We start from the raw sequence: 22,906 nt of genomic DNA, 5'->3' as shown, positions 1-22,906 counted from the left end.
CCAAAATACGGAAATTCTCGACCAAGTGCTCGTAATGAATGAACAACTCAGGGATCTCAAAATCTTTATAAGTGAATGCTGTTTTCCCTCTAGTCAGACGACAGTGATGGACCATCTGGAACCTCAGGAGCATTCACAGGATGCAGATGATGCACTTCCAAGACCTCCAACTCAAACTGAGCGCGTCCAGCAAAGAACAAGAGATCTCCAAAATCTGCAAAGTTCGCCTCTTTTTGCAGACAGAACAACTGAACAGATCGTAGCCCCGGCCGTGATGTTGAACCCTATGGGTACTCATCCCCCTTACACCGCTCTCCATCAGCGCGATCCGACCTTCGAAGCTGACAGACCTTTTATCCAGGACAAGTGTGTGATTCCTGGTGAATCCAATCTGCACCAACCTTGCAAAAGACATCAGGAGAAACCTGGTGGCCAGGCTCATCACTGTTACAACAGGATGGAGATGAAAAAAACCCCACGCCTAAACAGGGAGGAGCGGATCTATGCGCAAGCAGACGCTTTCTGTCTCTCTGATCAATTTAACCATCATGCGCAATTTCCCAGGCATAACCCACAAATGGCTTGCCCTCAAAGTGTTTTGACTGTGAAAACACAAGGTAACAGAGTTCCATGCGAGGAGCCTAATATGTCGGTTCCTACTGAACCTACCTCGGTCCCGCTGTCGCGGAGACTTGAGGAAATATATAATATTTCTGCTGTCCAGACCCGAGAGAGAATTTTTGTTTCCAGACTGGGACCAGCAACAAAAGCCGAAAATATCAGGGCACTCTTTGCCCAAGAACATGGGATCAACTTAGATGCAAAAGCTATCAAAACTAGACACCCGACCTATTCTTCCTTTATCATCTCCTGCCCTGCGAATGCAAAGCATATCGTCTTGGATTCTAGCTGCTGGCCGGTAGGCACCCTTATAAAGCCGTTCCAAGAGAGGAGTAGATCGATCGCTTACAGCGGATCCAGGCGAGATAAACAACCATAGCTACAAAAGGATGACTTGCTACCAGGTTCACACGAAGGAGAAATTCTTTGGTTTATGCAGAATGTACGCAGCCTAAAAAACAAGCTTCATTGTCTTCAGACCCTCCTATTGCTTAATGAGTTTGATGTCATCTGCCTTACAGAAACATGGTTAACGGCGGATAGACAGCTTGATCTTGCCCATTTTAACACCCCTTACAAACACATTGGGAATCACAGGATTAACGGGCGAGGCGGAGGTGTTGAAATCCTGTTCAACGATCGATTCCAGCCAATACGGACACGAGTGAGCCAGTCTAACAACTTTGAGGCAGTCTCCCTGACGCTGAGGAGTCCTCTTCTTCAAATTCAATGCTGCCTGGTTTACCTTCCTCCAGACCACAATGAAAACTCTAGAGCTGAGCTGCTCACGTGGTTAGCAACCAACTTAGTGCCTAAAATTCCAACTGTTGTAGCAGGCGATTTTAACTTGCCACTGCCCAGGCATGGGAATGCACTTGAGGGCCTTGAGGTCACTCTTCGTGCCTTTAACCTTACACGGTTAGTGACGCAACCGACTAGAGCGTGTCAAGCGCTGGACCTAATCTTCCACAACTTGCAAGATATCAAACTCCTATCTAGCAACTTTCGATTCCAATCTGATCACTCGCCAATTGCATGTAAACTATCCTTACCGAGCAACTCCCTTGGGTTACCTGACGAGTACTCTGCTGAATTGCCTAGGATAGCCTTCTCTACCAAATATCTGAAGCCTGAGATCATTCTCCAACGCTTGATTGGGTTTGACTGGGAGCGTCTCTATTCTGAGCCGTTTGAGGATGCCGTTATGCTCTTGTCGGAACAACTGAAGTTAATTGCACTACATGGTGCAGCCAGAATCACCAGGATTGTTATCAGGTCGAATCGGGGTTTCAATAAGGAAACTAAGATGGCTTTCATCAAGAAGCAGAAGGCCTACCGGAAATGGCAGAAAACTCAACTTCCCTCAGACCGTTCCATCTTTAAGAAAGAAAGAGCTTGCTTCTTGAAAAAGAAAAGGCAGGTCCTTAACGAAGCGGTTCTCAATAGGTTGAAGAGTGGTAGAAGGATCCTTTCACATCATCATCATCTAGCCATTGACAAAAAGCTTGTCCAGGAATGGGCACAGTTCAACATACTGCAGGCAGATTTTCCCGACTCTGATTCCTCTCTCTCTCAGGAGGACTGGTTACCTAGGGCACACCTGTCTGAAATAGAAATAACTAGAGAGACCCTAATCGATGTCATCAATAAGCTACCCAACAAAGCCACTGTAGGTCCAGACGGTTTCCCACTCTTTATTATCAAAATTTGCAGCCCATATATAATCGACCTTCTCCTTCACCTTTTCCGTAAAATTCTGCAATCTGGAATAGTTCCTTCAATTTGGAAAACCTACCATGTTAAGCCCATTCCAAAGATCAAGAAACCCAAATCTCCTAAAGATCTGCGACCAATATCCATCAGTTGTTCTTTACTCAAAATTTTTGAAAAAGTAATTCAGCCAACAATTGCCCAGCATTGCTTTGCACACAGGCCCGAGTACCTGCATACCGTTCTACAAAGGAGATCGACAACTACCAATCTTCTTGATACCCTCTTCAGAATTCAGCGCACCCTCAACAACAAATCACAGATTGATATCATATTCCTCGACATAAAATCGGCTTATGACAGAATACACCTCCCAGCTCTTTTTACCATTCTGAAACACTACTTTGGCCTGGCAGATACTTTACTTCAAATTTTGAAGTCTATTTTACTTCCTAGACATCTGTCTGTGACCCACAATGACTTTCAAGTAACTATTGACGTCTCAAGAGGCATTCCACAAGGAAGTGTACTGTCAGCTATCCTGTTTGCAGCAGTTTTGGAACCTTTCCTTGCTCAGAATCCGAACTTTGTCTCTTATGCCGACGATCTGAAGTTCTACGTGAGCTCAGATCATAGTCATCAGATTCAACATATCAACGAACAAGCTTCTAGGCAGATATTAAGCTTGGAAAGTTATCTTGCCACAATTGGGCTGCATCTGAGCCCTTCCAAATCAGCGCAACTGACGATAACCAAGAAGAAAGTCAAAAATGATATCCAAATCTTTGTTAGTGGGGAACCGGTGCAAAAGGTGACCTCTCATACTGATCTTGGCCTCACCTGGGATGTTGGACTCACTTTTCAGCCTCACTTTGCCAGAATGAGGCAGAAGACGTACGCTGCTCTTTGGGCAGTGCGTCAAGAACTCGTTGGTGTGCATCAGCCAGCGCTGCTTGTTCGGCACATCCTGAGGTGTATTTCGCCGATTCCTCTCTATGCTTCAGAAATTTGGTCATCTGCCCCTGCCTCATACCTTCAGAAGTATCTCAGTTTAGAGTACTGGTTGCTTAGATGGATGAACAGGGTGGTAGGCCACCCCCTAACTATCTCCAGATCTATCCTACAAGCAAATCTAGGCACCACTCCCTGGAGACATATCATCATGACAAAAAATGTCTTCACGCTCGCACGGCTTCTAACGAGGCGAATTGATGCTCCATCGGTATCCACATTAATCTCTGGCCCGAGGAGGGCAAGGGGGGAGCACCCCGACTCCTGTGTCCCTCTACGTCTTATGCTGTCAAACATTGATTCCCTGAGGAACATGTTTCCAGCGAATTGTCTTCGGATCTTCAATAAATTTAGGATCCACCCTGATAGGTTCTGTGAAGACAAGCCCTACAGGAAGGAAATCCTCAAGAACTGCTACCAGATTATGAAATTATAATAATCACCTGCTCCTGGATATGACAGACTGTTTTTTTTCTTCTTTTTTTTTTTTTTTTTTTATTACTGTATATCTTGTATATTATTGTATATTTAATCCTGTAAATATCTCGGGTCGAGCACGCATGTACTCTTATTTATTGTACATTGTGTTCCTCGCACCTTAGTGTGTAAATATTCACACCCTTCTGGCACAGAGCCGTCCCAGGGTGACCCAAGGTTTCTTGGGAAATAAACTGATTTAATAAATAAATAAATAAATATAAGTAATTTAAAAGTGATAGAGATTGTGGAGTTAAATTTAATTTCAGAAGGAGACAATTAGCGGAGGAGAACATCAAAGAGATAATCGCTTAGCATACAAGTGGGATCCTCAATAAGAGAGAGAGAGAGAGAGAGAGATTTTAGAGAGTTTAAAGTAAGAATCGTCAACTGTCTTTTCATTTGTTACCACTTGGAAATTTGCAGCTGACTGAAACAAGCCTGGCTTGTGGGTCCTACAGCTACATGCAATCAAACTAAAGAAATCCGCACGTGGCAAAACAGTCTTATATTAATATTCGCATTTGGTAAAACTGTCTTAATTTTGTTAATTAATATAAAACTGTTTCGTTGTTATCAAGACAAAAAAATGAAACAAATATTTTAATGTCAGATTTCCTGAGCTAAATGTCATATGCCCGTAATATATTGTGACTGTGGGTTGTTCTGTTTTGCTGGATGAAAAAAACACAAGTTTCTGGAGATAAAATTATGCTATTCTTGCAACAACAAACCAAGGATGTCTACAATGATGAGAAAAACATAAAAATTCCTCACGTTTTTGACAGGATTCAAATCCTGTTCTCAATGGTTACACTATGTGGAAGGACAGAGTCCTTGTGCCCAGATGTATCAGATGCAATGGAGATAGACTTCATTCGCATCATCAATAAAAGAATTTTCCAATGAGTTTATGAAAATATATGTAATGCTTTTCTCCAGAATGAAGATCAAAAAAAAAAAACACTTCCCATTTCACCAATAGTCTGTCTAATTCCTCCTCGAATTCATTTCAGCTATACACTTAGTACTAGTGACAGTACTTGTCATATAATGCAAGGAAGCTAGAGGCTGGCAAAAAAACGCACACCAAGTATATAAGAACATACAAATTATATGCTTCCCTCCTCACACAGGAAAATATCCAGAAGACCTTTGAATTTATTCAAACTGTCAGCCTCAACTGCCTGTGAAGGCAACCTGTTCCACCAATCAACGACTCGCTGGTTAACGGAAAACTTCCTACAGTCTAAACCTCAACCCCTGTAATTTGAATTTATGTCCCCTAGTTCTGGAATTCTTTATAACAGCGAAAATTCCACTTCCATTCAATTTATTAAACCCTTTTAATGCTTATAAACCTCGATCAGGTCACCTCTAAGATGCCTGGTTGACAAGCTCTGTAGCCCACAGAATCTGAGTCTTTCCTCGTATGATCGTCCTTTTGCCGATCTCACCATTCCAGTTTCTCGTCTTTGTAAAAACGAAGAAACTTTCAAGAAGCTCAATGTCTCTTTTTTTTTCAGATGAGGACTCCATACTTGAACACAGTATTCCAAATGTGGCCTTACAATTGCCTTATGCAGTGGGATTATGACCTCTCTATCTCCACAGGATTTCGATAAATCATGGATAGATCATATGGGCTTTCCTGGCTACAAAACTTCATATCTGCCAACGTCATAATTCCCAGCCAGATCCCTCCTCTATTGTTTTTATTTCAACTCCACCAAGTGTATAATTTATTTTGGGGTTTCCCTTAGCCGAATGTAAGACCTTGTAGGTGGTAGATGACTTTCATCAACCGGTGAAATACCACCACTTGCTTATTGGTGGCTTGAAGTGGTGAAACCAATGTTTAGTCTCTAGAGCAAAGTGTCCGGCATCCGCCCTCCCCCCAATACTTCTCCATCAACCCATGCACGGTACTAAGTACTATAGGTTTTGATACCTTTCGTGTTTGGGGTGTTCATAAAAAAAAAAAAAAAAAATTTGCTGCATTAAAATTTAGCCGCCACTTTTTTTACCTTTCCTGAAACCTGTTCAAGTCATCCTAAAGGCACTGATTATTAACGACTCTGCTAATATTTAATGTCATCTACAAATTTTTACATCACGCCTTCTATCCTTTCTTCCATTTCATTTACGTAACGCCATTTCACTACATTATGTTACGTAAACATTTCCTAACGTCCATTATGTAACGCAATTTCATTGGCGTAACGTCCTTGAGGGACGTTACGCCAATCTGAAAAATCTCCATTATTCATAACCCACGGCCTTCTGCCTTGCAGCCACCTAGCAATCCATCTTAGAATCTTAACAGTAATCCCAACCTGTTCAAGCTTATACACCAACCTCTCATGAGGGAACGAGTCAAATGCTTTGCTGAAATTCAAAAAGTCCATATTTCTCAACTTATCAAGCATTGCCAACTCTTAACTGCAGTATTACCTACTTTTGATTTGGCAGGGTCTCTCGCCTTGTAAGGTGGTAGACCCTGCCAAGGTAGCCCTAAGGCGGTTGAGTTGGTAATAAAATCCAAGAAACTATGTCGAAATTGTTCCCTACATTCAGCTCATGGTAACTGTCAAAAAGTTAGTTAAACATGATTTTCTCTTAACAAAATCATGTTGTGAGTCCTTCAGAATACCATATCTATCTATCTAACTATCCCTGGATTGCACCCTTGTCATTACCTCTAAGATTTTAACCACTGAAGTCAGACTAACGGGTCTGTAGTTACCAACTTCTCTCTTAGAACTGCCTTTATGTATGCGATACGCTGGCAATTCTTCAATCCAAAGGAATCTACAGCGACTCTAAAAATGCCCTCATAACCTCAAAGAATCAATACACACCCTGGCAGTCTCCCTCGAAACTACAGGGTATGTGCCATCAACGCCGGGAACCTTACTTGCCTTTATGCTCAAAGGTTTTTCTAATAAATAATCATCTGTAACTACGAAATTACTAATTTCATATGGCTCAGCCTCACTCAACTCACACAGCCTCACAAAGCAGGAAGGGTCTTTCTTCAGTAAAGACTGATGCAAAGTACCTATTTAATTCATCCGCAACATGAGCTGGGTCATCTAATAATTTCCCACACCCGTAAAGAAGAAAGCTAATCAAATCAGACGCTTGTGCGTCTGATTTGATTAGCTTTCTTCTTCATCTTATTCACATACATCACATAAATGAAAAATTCCTTGTCCCCACTCTTTGTTCTCTTAGCCTATGATTTCTCTTTTTTCTCTTAGCGTATTATTTTGAATGGATTGAGCAAGTTCCCTGTCAAAGTTAAAAACTTCAGAACAGGAAACTTTGACAGGGAACTTGCTCAATCTATTCAAAGTCTTAAACTCCTCATTCAGATCCCCCCTTCCCACAGGTGTCTGGTCTCCAGACGCTCCAATTTACAGAGCTGAAGACTTTCTTAGTAAGTGCACCCTTTGTTCCCCTCACCAATCTCGTTGCCCTTCTCTGTAATCTTTCCAGCAGCTCTATATCCTTCCTAAAATGAGATCTTTTTCAATAGCCTTTTTTAAATAAATTATAGTCCCCAACATAATCTCCATGACATTCTTTCCACACTCAAATTGCCTATGCAGACATCCAATTCATCTCAGTTACGTGGAGCGTAAAATATACCTCACTTTCATTTTTCTTTTATGTTAAATTCTACAGTTGTTTTGTTTGGACTACCTTGATCGCAAATATTAGTTTACGATCAAGATAGTTAAAACCCACAACTTCCCACACACACTTTTCAGAATAAAATTAGAAATTGTTTCAATTTTTCTTTTCTTTTTTTTAACAGCCAGCATGGATTCTGTTGTTGGGGTGAAAGCAGCACGCCAAAAAGCAATTGACCAGTTGTTACAGCAGCGACGTCTCAGCCGAGGATGGGGAAACGAAACGCCTCGAGCTATCGTGGCATTGTACCTTTCAAATAAAGAGAATCTCTTCAGCAACGAAACTCTATTTGAAGTCCTGGGTGAATTTCTCGAAGTAGAAGTCGCGATGGGTTTAGCAAAGTAATAACCATACTCTTCCTATATTTTCTTCAAATTTTAAAATAACTAAATTAATATAACAATTGGCATGCCTTATTAATTTTATTTAAAATTTAATTCTCAAGAAGTATTCAATGAACAATAAGCTGGAAGATGAGTGATCTTTAATAAGAAAACAAAGTGTTCCAGAGTAACACAGTAGAAGAAGAAGAAGAACAAGAAGAAGAAAAGAAGAAGAAGAAGAACTCTTTATTGCATACAAAACGCACATGCCGTACACAATACCTAGTAGTAACACAGTAACACGGAATTCCAGGAAACCAAAGTAACACAGAATTCCATGCGAGGAGCCTAATATGTCGGTTACTACTGAACATACCACGGTCCCTCTGTCGCGGAGACTTGAGGAAATATGTAATATTTCTGCTGTCCAGACCCGAGAGAGAATTTTTGTTTCCAGACTGGGACCAGCAACAAAAGCGGAAAATATCAGGGCACTCTTTGCCCAAGAACATGGGATCAACTTAGATGCAAAAGCTATCAAAACTAGACACCCAACCTATTCTTCCTTTATCATCTCCTGCCCTGCGAATGCAAAGCCTATCGTCTTGGATTCTAGCTGCTGCCCGGTAGGCACCCTTATAAAGCCGTTCCAAGAGAGGAGCAGATCGACCGCTTACAGCGGATCCAGGCGAGATAAGCAGCCATAGCTACAAAAGGATGACTTGCTACCAGGTTCACACGAAGGAGAGATTCTTTAGTTTATGCAGAATGTACGCAGCCTAAAAAACAAGCTTCATTGTCTCCAGACCCTCCTATTGCTTAATGAGTTTGATGTCATCTGCCTTACAGAAACATGGTTAACGGGGATAGACAGCTTGATCTTGCCCATTTTAACACCCCTTACAAACACATTAGGAATCACAGGATTAACGGGCGAGGCGGAGGTGTTGAAATCCTGTTCAACGATCGATTCCAGCCAATAAGGACACGAGTGAGCCAGTCTAACAACTTTGAGGCAGTTTCCCTGACGCTGAGGAGTCCTCTTCTTCAAATCCAATGCTGCCTGGTTTACCTTCCTCCAGACCACAATGAAGACTCTAGAGCTGAGCTGCTCAAATGGTTAGCAACCAACTTAGTGCCTAAAATTCCAACTGTTGTAGCAGGTGATATTAACTTGCCACTGCCCAGGCATGGGAATGCACTTGAGGGCCTTGAGGTCACTCTTCGTGCCTTTAACCTTACACGGTTAGTGACGCAACCAACTAGAGCGTGTCAAGCCCTGGACCTAATCTTCCACAACTTGCAAAATATCAAACTCCTACCTAGCAACTTTCGATTCCAGCTGATCACTCGCCAATTGCATGTAAACTATCCTTACCGAGGAACTCCCTTGGGTTACCTGACGAGTACTCCGCTGAATTGCATAGGATAGCCTTCTCTACCAAATATCTGAAGCCAGAGATCATTCTCCAACGCTTGATTGGGTTTGACTGGGGTGTCTCTATTCTGAGCCTTGGAGGATGCCGTTATGCTCTTGTCGGAACAACTGAAGTTAATTGCACTACATGGTGCAGCCAGGATCACCAGGATTGTTAACAGATCGAATCGGGGTTTCAATAAGGAAACTAAGATGGCTTTCATCAAGAAGCAGAAGGCCTATCGGAAATGGCAGAAAACTCAACTTCCCTCAGACCGTTCCATCTTTAAGAAAGAAAGAGCTTGCTTCTTGAAAAAGAAAAGGCAGGTCCTTAACCAAGCTGTTCTCAATAGGTTGAAGAGTGGTGGAAGGATCCTTTCACATCATCATCATCTAGCCATTGACAAAAAGCTTGTCCAGGAATGAGCACAGTTCAACATACTGCAGGTAGATTTTCCTGACTCTGATTCCTCTCTCTCTCCGGAGGACTGGTTAGCCTTTCCCTAGGGCACACTTGCCTGAAATAGAAATAACTAGAGAGACCCTAATTGATGTCATCAATAAACTACCCAACAAAGCCACTTTAGGTCCAGATGGTTTCCCACTCTTTATTATCAAAATTTGCAGCCCATATATAGTCGACCTGCTCCTTCACCTTTTCCAGGCATGGGAATGCCCAGGCATGGGAATGCACTTTTGCAATCTGGATTGCAGGAAATCTGCAATCTGGAATAGTTCCTTCAATTTGGAAAACCTACCATGTTAAGCCCATTGCAAAGATCAAGAAACCCAAATCTCCTAAAGACCTGCGACCAATATCCATCAGTTGTTCTTTACTCAAAATTTTCGAAAAAGTAATTCAGCCAACAATTGCCCAGCATTGCTTTGCACACAGGCCTGAGTACCTGCATACCGTTCTACAAAGGAGATCGACAACTACCAATCTTCTTGATACCCTCTTCAGAATTCAGCGCACTCTCAACAACAAATCACAGATTGATATCATATTCCTCGACATAAAATCGGCTTATGACAGAATACACCTCCCAGCTCTTTTTACCATTCTGAAACACTACTTCGGCCTGGCGGAAACCTTACTTCAAATTTTGAAGTCTATTTTACTTCCTAGACATCTGTCTGTGACCCACAATGACTTTCAAGTAACTATTGACGTCTCAACAGGCATTCCACAAGGACGTGTACTGTCAACTATCCTGTTTGCAGCAGTTTTGGAGCCTTTCCTTGCTCAGAATCCGAACTTTGTCTCTTATGCCGACGATCTGAAGTTCTACGTGAGCTCAGATCATAGTCATCAGATTCAACATATCAACGAACAAGCTTCTAGGCAGATATTAAGCTTGGAAAGTTATCTTGCCACAATTGGGCTGCATCTGAGCCTTTCCAAATAAGCGCAACTGACGATAACCAAGAAGAAAGTCAAAAATGATATCCAAATCTTTGTTAGTGGGGAACCGGTGCAAAAGGTGACCTCTCATACTGATCTTGGCCTCACCTGGGATGTTGGACTCACTTTTCAGCCTCACTTTGCCAGGATGAGGCAGAAGACGTACGCTGGGCGCTCTTTGGGCAGTGCGTCAAGAGCTCATTGGTGTGCATCAGCCAGCGCTGCTTGTTCGGCACATCCTGAGGTGCATTAATCCTGTCCCTCTCTATGCTTCAGAAATTTGGTCATCTGCCCCTGCCTCATACCTTCAGAAGTATCTCAGTTTAGAGTACTGGTTGCTTAGATGGATGAACAGGGTGGTAGGCCACCCCCTAACTATCTCCAGATCTATCCTACAAGCAAATCTGGGCACCACTCCCTGGAGACGTATCATCATACAAAAAATGTCTTCACGCTTACACGGCTTCTAACGAGGCGAATTGATGCTCCATCGGTATCCACATTAATCTCTGGCCCGAGGAGGGCAAGGGGGAGCACCCCGACTCCTGTCTCCCTCTACGCCTTACGCTGTCAAGCAGTGATTCCCTGAGGAACGTTTCCAGCCAACTGTCTTCGGATCTTCAATAAATTTAGGATCCACCCTGATAGGTTCTGGGAAGACAAGCTCTACAAGAAGGAAATCCTGAAGAACTGCTACCAGATTATGAAATTATAATACTCACCTGCTCCTGGACATGACAGACTTTTTTTCTTTTTTTTTTTTTTGTATATTACTGTATATCTTGTTTATTATTGTATATTTAATCCTGTAAATGTCTCGGGTCGAGCACGCATGTACTCTTGTTTATTGTGCATGTGTTCCTCGCACCTTAGTCTGTAAATATTCACACCCTTCTGGCACAGAGCCGTCCCAAGGTGATCCAAGGTTTCTTGGGAAATTAACTGATTTAATAAATAAATAAGTAAATATACGTATTGTTTTGTCCTATTTTTCCCATTTTCTCTTTCCGTACACATTACATGGCGAAATTTTGAAAAAAATAAAACAAAACATTTAATAAAATATGCGTTGAATATTGCCAAGAAAGAGGAGTGGCCAACAACTGGTCTGGCCACATGTGCATGTCGATGTATTTCGGTGCGCTACATGAAGGAAGTGCGGTTATCTTAAGTTGCAATTTGGACGAAATGTTAGACGAACAGTCACTCAAGCACTATGCCAGATGTGGGTCTCCCATTAAGTATATTTTAGAAAAAAATTTAATTACGGGAACTGGGAACGTGTTCTATAATGAAGACAGGCGAAACAGGACCACAGTATGTCTGCAAGTTGAGAAAATGGAAAACACACTATCGAGTCAAGTCCTGGTTGAATTTCACTAGTGACCATCAACGGTATTACAGTTGGTAGAATCGTCGTTCTCCTGCCACCGGGTGGAAAATACCTCAGTTCGAATCGCATCGATGAGCAGAGAAGTTTTTATGGGTCTTTTTAACAAAGTGGCTGAATTTATCAGTCTCGAACAATGATGATAGTGTGGTTTTTCGTACAGCAAACGGCAAATGAACCACAGAGCACACGCAATTTACAAACTATATACTGCGCAATAGGACCTAATAACATCAAGAACATTGGAAAAGGTGGTGGTGGGAAAAAAGAAAAGGGATAGTGTGGAAGCTCCATTAATGGTCGCCTTTCCTCCTCTCTGTCTTCGTCTGTAGAACTTCGATGATATAGAAATGAAATATGCGTGGAGTTTTTAATCCAGCTGGATGAAAGACCACTACACTTTAAAAGTCATTTTTATCCGGTTTTTCGGAATAAAATTCGTATATTTTTGTCAAGCAATCTTCTCCAAAGACTGATTAATTCAGCCGTAATCAGAAGAATGGCCAAAAATGTCTCTGCCCTCTCCAGTCCAGACTGACTGACTCCCATGATTTTTGAATTCGGTGTTTTGAGGTCGGAGGCCATGCTGGTTGCCAACGTATGAATAGAAATTATTGCTACCGGCCCTGTGGTTAAATTTTTTGGCAGCATGAGGATTCAGTGTGCAATTTTCATGTTATACTGCGCAATATATACTGAGAAAAGTATATATTGCGCATTCAGATTTACTGTTAAATTATTATTTTTATGACATATATTCGCTGTGTTTTTTGGGAGTTTATAAGTTATTTGTATGAAATACTTGTTCAGTTTTATGAATTATATTTATGGAATGCTTCTTGGATTTCATGAGTTATTTTTGTGCATATTTTGTTGGTTTTCGTGAGTTTCATCAGATATATTAGTTTAAAGATGAGTCAGAAGGTTTTCATCGAAATCTAGGCAGATAGAAATGAGATATTTCTGAAATTGTGTTAGTTTCTTAATTTTTGCCCAGGAATATATTTAGTACATTGCACTTCTTATCTTGGAGTTTCCTGCTGTTATCCAACCTTTCACTTTATTTTGCTGTCATTCGTTCTCTAACAAGAAGACCATTTTCGTTAAATATAATGAAAAAAATAAATAACACGGAAACTTTTTGTTTCTCTCGTAGTCGCAACAAATTGGTTCACAAATTGCAAATTCTTATTTGCCTCTTCACTGAGGACTGTGGTTCTTTGATCCCGGTCGAGTGAGTAGGGTTTCTTTCTTCAGTTATTCCGATTTTTCAGCCAGAGCAACATTCAGATTTACTTTTGAATATATTCAGATCGTGAGATTGGAATGCTGCTTCTAGAGATTTTGGTCGCGTTCTGGCTATTGCCTCACATCTAACCCCTAGCCTTCAATGTCACGAAGAGTCTTTGTATTTCTTATCAACAAATAAAACGTAGATTAATATATTGTGTTTTAAGATTTGACAAGAAATATAGATCCATTACCGTATTTCATGATATTCATGAAATGTTCCTCCTTTTCTTATCACTTAAACGTGATTAATCCAGAAGGCCGTAAGTTCCTAGTCCGATTCCGATTACTTTTATGAACATTACTCTGCATTTTGAAAAAAAAAAATGCATTGATGTTGTCTCAAAAAACATGAAGAGAGGAGCGGGCACACGAGAACACCTAGTGACCACCCTTTCTCTGATGTTGGGATTGTACTGCATTCCTAGTTGTCTCCAGATGAAATAATATCTATAATATGTTTGTAGGATAAAACGGAACCATTAGAGAATAGAACTGTAACCCATTTGTCAGGGCTATAATTCACATGTTTATGGCACACCAGTTTCTACGTGCTCTGCAGTGGTTGGGGTTAATGAGACACAAACCACTGGCTTCGCGTAGAATTCACTATAATTGAGCTGCTCTTAACACAGTCCAGATGGAAATGTTTTCGCCTGTGGCCCCAGCAACCTCTAGAGACAGTTTTTGACAGGACATCGTAGGTTTCCATCTTGCTGTTAGAGCCAAATAGCAGTCTGTTCTGTTTGACGTAGCCCTCAGACAACCTTGGTCAGCTCTTCTTGTAATGGTTTCTGATTCCTGAAACAGCTTCCATGGTGCCGAGATGATACTGCACGACACATGAATTCAATCTGCCCCTTCCGCTTGTGACTGCCTGGCAAAAAGCCGTTCAATGGCCCACCATCTCCAAGAATCATCTAAACGACTAAGATCTGCCATCCTGAGAAACAGAGATGTGGCTATCCCATCTCCAGAACGATGCATATTCAGTCCAAACTCAACAATATACACACTTGTTGCAATTTCTATAATACCTTGTCTTTGTTTTAAGATTACATAACTTCCACAAACAAAATAAGTTCGGATTGTTCAAACACTTGCGTGAAGACATTTTACTTACTTTTCGTCACAATGTTGACACGATAACCTCAAAAATTAACTGAGCTTACATTGATAAATACTGCTGCGTGGACCTGTCATGATCAAGAAACAAATTACTGAAGACAGCGTTGCCTACAATGTCTTCAGCCATTTGTTTTTTGACTCCTGGAATGGTCTTTCTTTTCTTGGCTCCTTCAGTCATTTATCACTTGACTAAAGACATGTGAAGATTTACAAATTCCCAGCATTTACTCCTAACTTAATATATTCAATAATATCACTCATGAGATGACATCAACTTAAGTGATTGGTGAAAAAACGGCAAGTGATAGAAAAAAAAAACGAATAGCATTTCTGAAATCAGTCATAAAACAGCTATTAATTTACAAGCGGCAAAAATCATGCAGATTTGTGCTATTTCTTATTGGATTGGTTTTTCACAGAAGAAATCTTTAGGAGTTAAAATTCCTGCAGATTAAGTAACTTTAAATGAAGTAGAAGTCTTCCTTTTATAACACACAGAGAACTAACCTGGTAGATATTTTAATATTCTGTATTTCATATGCCTCTGAATAGTTCAGTTTCTTTTCCAGGAGCCACGTGAATCCTCTGACCACCGTAGAGTTGGCTCAATATGTCCGGGCACTTATTTCCATGTGCCGTAATCCATACGATTTTCATGGATTCGATTTAGTGGAATATCTGAAGTCTTCCTTCAAGAATACGACCACCATCTTCAACATCCCCATGATAATGCTATCTCTTTGTATTGCTGGAGAGAAACCAACATCCCAGCAGATTGCACGTCTTCTGGAATCCGTGCATGCTGATAATCATCCTTACTATACAGGTGAGTATCATTCGTTTGTCAGCAAGTTTATCATATTGAATCTGGTCGTTTAAAGTTACGTTAGAGTTAAGACGGATATCAGCATAAGGCATCGCTATCTGTAACCTGTACTCCTAATGGTTGATTAGAGAGAAGTTTATCAAGCACAACTACATATACGAGATACAAAAAAGTGAAATGTAGACTCAAAATTTTAGTTTAGGCCTATGCTAAAAACACAAATACCCAAATACAAAAATAAGATTGATAAAAGCAGAAGTAACTATGAAGTATAACTAGGACAAACAGAGAAATAAAAGAATGGTAAATGTAATTGTTGGGCACAACGAAATTCCTAATTAAGAAAATTTCCCAGATAATAAAGCTGAAGAAATTAGCATTAGAATGTAATATATGAAGCAAGAAAGCAAGCTTATACAGCATCAGCCAATTCAAAAAGAATAAAAAAAAAACCCTTCTCATTCACCAAATGTTCGTCCAATTCTTTCTTGAATTTATTTCAGCTATCAACTTCCAACGACAGATGGAAGCAATCGACCACTGGCTGCCTAAAGGCCATTTTTCGCACATCTATCTTTCAATTTGAATTTTTTTTTCCTTTCAGGAAGCAAATGGAAGAATCCCATCAGCATTGAGCATGTTCAAACCGTTCAAGACAATATATCCCTCAATCAGATCGAATCGCAGGTGCCTAATCTCCAGACGCTGCAATTACCGGAACTGAAGCCTTTCTTCGTCAGAGCAACCCTTTGTTCCACTCACCAATCCGTTGCCCTTCTCTGTACTCTTTCAAGCAACTCTATATCTTTCTTAAATGAGGCCTCCAGACCTGTACGCAGTACTCCCGGTGTGGCCTAACCCTTGCCTTATACAAGGGGATAATCACCTCCTTATCTCTGCTAGAAAAGTTCCTATATGTCAGGGACAACACCCCATCAGCTGCTCTGAAAACTTCATATCTGAAGGCAGAATTGCCCCCCCCCCCCACCGGTCGTTTTCAATCATCACTGACCTGAGTGTGGTATTCGCAGTTAGTATGTTGCTCTGCGGTTATTGCTACCCAAATGCAGTACTTTGCGTTTGTTAATGTTAAACTTAACTTGCCACCTCTCAGCCTATATGCTCAACTTTTCCGGATCCCGTTGCAGCAGCGTACTGTTATTAGTGTCATTAACAACCCTGCCAACTTTGCATCATCTGCAAACTTCGACATTAAGCCTGATTACCTTCATCAATATCATTGATAAATATACAAAACAACAGTGGACCCAACACCGAACCCTGTGGGACTCCACTAATAACATTAATCCACGACGAGCTGTGCCCATTGATTACCACTCTCTGTCTTCTCCCACTCAGCCATCCCTTTATCCATAGAAGCAACTTTCCCTTAATGCCACACTGCTCCAATTTGTACAGTAGTCTTTCATTTGCGACAGCATCAAAAACTTTCTTGAAATCCGAATATTATCAAAAATTATCAAAATTATTTTATTATTATTTTGCATCCAGTTCCTTTGTGACCACATCATACTATATAATCATATTGGTCAGGCAAGATTTCCCCTTAACAAATACATGCTGTGTTTCAAGTATAATTGCAGTCTTCTCTAGATGATCTGCACTGCTTTTTAAACAAGTGACTTCTTTACTTTCCCCGCAACAGAAGTTAAACTAACAGGTCGTGTAATTATTCGTGTAACCCTTTGATCCCCCTTTGTGAATTGGGGGATACATTTGCACACCTCCAGTCGTGGGGACTTCCCCCTGAATGCTCTCATACTTATGGCTAAAAGTTTGCTTACCCTTTGCTGCCTCCTTTAATATAACTGGACAGATCCCATCCACCCCCAGGTGCCTTTCTTACGTTTAACTTCAACAATTTCTCTTCCACTTTGCTCTCAGTTATTGCAAAATCATTTAGATCCCTGTTATAGTTTGATAATCTTCTGGCCTCCACTTTCCTACAGAATTCCTCATGTGTGAATCAAAATAATCATTCAGTTTCTTAGCTATCTGAGCAGCATCAACAACAGTTGAACTACCAATATCAAGTGGACCAATCTGATTCATCCTCTTCCTTCCTTCCTTCTAGAGTTTACATAAGTAAAGAACTCTTTGCTGTTTTTCTTTGCATCCGTTGCCCAGGATGTCTCGTAATCCGCCTTTGCCTGCCTAACCTCCTTTATGATTTGATTACAGACTATCTTCTATCTACCATAGGCTTTTGTGTCACCTGATGATTTATATCCATCCCATGCATTTTTTTCTCTCTGCAACGAGTCTCATGAGTTCGTCTGACATTCATTTAATCCTAAACCGTGAACAGTATTTCATATTTGTTACGAAAAGCCTAGTGGTTACCAAGATTATTTCCTTGAAGGTTTCCCATTTGTAATTTGCTGTTGGTAACATCATCACTTGGTTCCACTGTATAGAATTTAAAAACTGCCTGTTTCCACCATAGTGACCTTTACGAAAGCAAAAGCCCTTCCCTTTAGCCTTGATGGTAGTCACATCTTTAATTCCCATATCAGTACATTGTGATCGCTGTCACCAAGTGGTTCCTTTATCTGCAAATCTTAATGCATGAATAATCACTACTGATAATCAGATCAAGAGTATTACTCCCTGTGGTTCCTTCTCTCATATGTTGCTGTAGAAAAGGATCATCCAGTAAATCCTTAATATAAGTTTTGCTTTATAAGACATTCTGATTTATTGGCCCACTCTATTTCTCTGTACAGTTGTTCGTTTCAGTCATCAGAGTCATTAGGCCTATAACACACCGCTACTCTCATTTTTGTTTTCCAGTGCCTTTGTCACACCAAACTGACTCAACATTACAATGGCCACACATGTTAACCGGATGCACTGGAATTCTATGTGCTTCTTAAAAACTATGATACACCCCACATTGTTCTGCATTGCTTATATCAGTGTTACACCACGTCTCTAATGTCCCAACACCATCCGCCTTTGAAGTCTTCACCAGCACTACAAATTCATCAAATTTACTTACTATACTCCTGCATTGGTGTAGATGTAAGTATACATTAACCTGTTTTTACTTGGTTACCCGAACACAGGCCACGAAATTACTTGTTCCTCCAGTTCTAGAAATCCTCAGTACCTTGCTTTCCAGGCTGCTGCTCACTCCAATAGCAGTGCAAGGACTACTTTCACCTCAGCCTGCAGCCATTGTTAATCTACTGTTCCATGTACCCCTCCCCAAGGCTACCACCTAACGTTGCCTCGATAGCATCAGCAAATAATCTTGCACCCTTCTATTTAAGTGTATCCCATCCCTGTAGAAGCAGTCTCTCGTGTTAACAAGCACAGACCAGGCTGAGAAAAATTCTACCCCAAAAGACCTGCTCAATCTCTCCAGGGCCAAATTGATCGACAAGGCTCTCATCATATACTCCCTCCTATCGTGTCTGGGTAGAATTGCAGACACTTTCACATCCAACCCTAACTAGCGACTTTTTAAAAATTAACCTGCGCTTGTTAAGTAAGTTCATTAGTCTTTAATGCCATTAATCTCGACGTGTACAACCAATCACCTTTTCTGCAATTAAAACATGATATCCGCCCCACAACGTCATCAACTTTGCCCCTGGAAAGTATACCTTGGTGCTATACAACCTACCCTTTTTGTATATTGATTATTATATTGGGGTTACCCGTAACTGATTACATCTACCCATGTGTGTTTTGTGTTTGTAAATTGCGTGTGAACAGCTGGTCGATTTGCCGGTTTTGCTGGAAGAAAAACCCCAGTTTCTAGTGGGGGAGGAGAAGCCTTCCTATCTACGTTCGAGACCGATTAACACAGTCATAGAGTGAAAAGAAGCCCATTAAAGTTCCTCGCTTCGGTGTGAGAAGGACAGTGGCGATACCAATGTGCTCACGCGCAGACTATCTAAATAAAATAGTCACAGATAATAACTATAGTGGTGTGCAAAATTTAAGGACCAGTCAGGTTTTCCCCTGTAGCTTCCCATAGGAGTGGCCTGGATATGAGAAAAGCATACCAAAGGAACCTCGTGAGGTACAGAAATAATGAAGGAAACAACACCGACACAACAACGGAAACAAAACGATACAGAGGGACTTTTTTCAAAAATGGCAACATAGCACTGGCTGCCATGATACAGATGCATCACTGCCAAAGATGGAACAATGAGAAGAGATGGTCCTCAGTAGGAGATATGGCCACCCCTAATGTCGATGCACCGCCTATCCATACTTCGAACAATGTTGTTGATAAGTTCTTGCGGTAACATCGTCCATTCCTCTGTCAGCGCCATCTTCAGCTGATGACCATATTCTGGTGGGTGTCGACGTGCAGCTAGGCATCTCCCCAGAGCCCTCCCCCCATATGTGTTCGATGGAATTTAGATCGGCGGTGGAACGGGCAGGCCAATCCATCCGAACAATGTCTTCACTTTCCAAAAGCATATGAACAGTTGCAATGAGATGGCGTGTGGCGTTAACATCCATAAACACGAACTCGGGGCCAATGGCACCTCGGAACAGACACACATGGGGAAGAATTACCTCAGTACAGTAGGGTGCACCGGTTACAATACCGCCTTCCAGAAACTTGAGTTGTGTACGTCCATCCAAGATAACGCCTTCCCAGACGAGAACACCTCGACCGCCATATCGATCCCTTTCGGTGAGGTTTGCGGGGTGATACCGTGTGCCAACCTCTCGCTAGATTAGCTGACGTCCAGAGTCAGCTGAGACTGAATCTACTGTCATCAGTAAAGAGTACTTTATGTAAAGAATTTGTGGTTCTAACCTTTACAAATAGCGTTGGACTATTTCTAAAGATTCCTTAAGTTTTGCGCACCAGTGTAGCTCAAGTAGGACCAGCGCATTCTCACTTTTAGATTGCCACTGTGTTGCCTCATGATCAAGTGCAAGGCCCCTCAATTTAAATCGCTCGAGGGCATCCACCCTGTTCTTCAAGCTCTCATAGAGGCCCATAACTACGCTAAATTGGCGCTTCACATCCTTTCACTCCTTACATCGAGCACACACACACACACACACACACACACACACACACACACACACACACACACACACACACACACACACACACAGATTTGGCAATATGTCGTCCTTCCACAAACATCAAATTAACAGAACATTTCGATAGGCTGTGGTTGAGGTCGAGGGCGGTCGAGATTGTGTTATCATTTTGGGAGGCGCTAGGGTGTACTGCTCTTTCACGGGCCTGCAGATCACACTTGTCTAGGGCAGTAGGACAGCCACACTTGGACAGATACGTCTTTATTCTGATAACCTCATCACATCTTTCGTCCGCACAAACTGGTCCAGGAATGGGCCAAAAGGGTGCAGGCAGTACTGAGTAGCTGGCTGTGGGCGTGTGCCAATCTTTGGTGAATTTTCCAGCACACGTTGGTTTATGGTAGATCAAGGTTCTTAAGTGAGTGCATTCGCGCCGGATTAGAACATCTAGAAAGGAGAGGGCATTGTGCAACCGTAGCTCGATGGTGAACTGGATACAGGGCGACAGAGAGTTGAGGTGTTGTAGAAATCGATTTTCCGAGCCCCAAGGGATTATTACAAACACATCATCGACTTAGCGGCACCGGAAGGTGATTGGTTCTGGTAAGTTCAAGAATGTGTGGTCCTTCAGCTCTTCCGTGGCAATATTCACCATGACAGAGCTGACGGGGGCACTCATGGCCATGCTGTGGTCCTTGTGGTCCATGGACCTGCCTAAACAGGGAGTCACCGAACATGACCACACTAGCGGTCAAACACAAGCTAAGGGCAGCGCAAATGTCCTCAGCGGACAATGAGGTTCTATTTGGTAGAGAGGAGTCGCTGTCAAATAGTTGCCTGGCGCATGTGACGACTTGTTGAACTGGGACTGAAGTGAACAGAAACAACATCAAACGAGGCCATGACTTGATCTTCAGAGATGGTAAGGTTTGAAATCAGATGCAAGAACTCTCCACTGTGCAGTCGGTGTTGCCTACAAGTGGTGACAGCAGTCCAGCCACAAACTTCGATAGTTCATACGTGGGGGAATTGCAACAAGAGATAATTGGTCGTAAGGGGACAATTGGTCGGCTTGTGGACTTTTGGCAGTCCGTAGAACTGGGGAAGTTGACACTCAGTTGCGTGTAGTTTTAGAAATCTTCTTAGATTTTCACCATTTGTAAACTAGGCTGTTGACACAGGACTCCCACCGCTCCAGGACCTTGATGGGATGGTCATGCACTGGTTTATAAACGGTGGCTGTTTACCTCACATGGCCACGACCGGGCATTCTTTGTTTTCGTAATGACGTATAATCAAATGAAGGAAAATCTCCTTGATTTTACGGCTTCTGTACGAAATTGTTTTCATTTGTTTTCTAACTTTATTCCATTAAAGTGTTCCACTACAAAAAACATTTGTTTTCCGTTTGTCCGGTTAAAACAGCAATTTAAATCTTATCATGAATATCGGATTTCGAGGCCTATTTAATCTTAAGACAAGTATTTAAAGTACTGTACTTAAAAATGTACATTCTTATTTTTTTTGTTCTTATTTATTTGGTAGCGAGAAATGTTTCTTGTATACTTGGTGGTTATGAAAGTACGCCTGTCCAGTGGCGTAGCTACCATGTAGGCAGGCAAGGCAATTGCCTCCGGCTCGGGCCCTTTAGGGGCCCTAACATGTTCTTTGACTCCGGCCCCGAAAAAGGGTAGCTACGCTAGTGCGTCTGTCCCAACAATTTTTTGGAGCTAAGCGTACAGCTTGATTAGAAAATAACTTCGACTGTTTGAAGCCAAATATTTGTAAAGATTTAAAAATTTGAAATATTTTTAAGCGTGCGTTCAAGACGTCGCACATTTTGCATAATTGGCAGTTTGATTGTTCTATGATTGGTCCCCTTTTGGGCTGGATGAAAAACTCAATTTCCAAGGAAAATCGTGTCCGACCAATTTAATCACAAAATGAAGCAAATTTCTCTCAGCCATTTTTGTGTCCTCTCAGGCATTTTTTGTCAAATAATAATGTTGTCTATACATAATATTATTCTGTGACAATATTGTTTGTGACGAAAATCTCTGTGTGAAGGTCTGATTTTCTTAGAATAATATGATACTCGGCTAAGTGTCAATGGGTGAATCTGTACATGGATGAATGTCATTAAGGAGTAATAGCATTCTTTTCCGTTTCAGATTTTAAGATTTTGTCGTTGCTTTCTTTGACCTGCATCGCAAACACAACGACCATTAGAAAAAGGATTCAGGAGGCCCATAATTCGAGTAGTGTGTTGATGACTGCCGCATCGTGGGAAGAATTCCCTAGCAATTACTCCACTAAAGATAGCCTAGAAGATGTGGTACTTCAAAGACTTCCTTACATTAGGGCTCTTCAACTTCCCGATGGAGGTTTTGGGAATGTGTACACTACTGCTCTTGCAATACAGGTGAGTACGATCCATTGGCTGCCTGGAAATTACACAATTCATCACTTATCTAATTATTTCATCTAGAAAAATCAGCGTGTTTATCTGAAAATTTGCGTGCATAACTGTGAAATATAAGGACGTAAACAGTTAACTTGTCAT

At 41.5% G+C, this 22,906-nt stretch overlaps 1 protein-coding gene across 1 annotated transcript in view; it reads left to right on the top strand.

Moving 5' to 3' along the window:
• The window catches only part of LOC150089073 (uncharacterized protein CG3556-like), a 37,986-nt gene that overhangs the window by 11,173 nt on the left and 3,907 nt on the right, over positions 1–22,906 (top strand). The window contains exons 4-6 of the mRNA XM_090370396.1: positions 7,643–7,859; positions 15,041–15,297; positions 22,515–22,765. Coding sequence (XP_090226522.1) covers positions 7,643–7,859; positions 15,041–15,297; positions 22,515–22,765 — 725 coding nt within the window. The remainder of the gene's footprint in view (positions 1–7,642; positions 7,860–15,040; positions 15,298–22,514; positions 22,766–22,906) is intronic.

The sequence above is a fragment of the Mastigoproctus giganteus genome, chromosome 3 (assembly GCF_048544385.1).
Source record: "Mastigoproctus giganteus isolate SK-2022 chromosome 3, ASM4854438v1, whole genome shotgun sequence".
NCBI lineage: Eukaryota > Metazoa > Arthropoda > Arachnida > Uropygi > Thelyphonidae > Mastigoproctus > Mastigoproctus giganteus.
The sequence above is the reverse complement of the archived record's forward strand: the minus strand, read 5'-3'. Positions and strand labels throughout refer to the sequence as shown.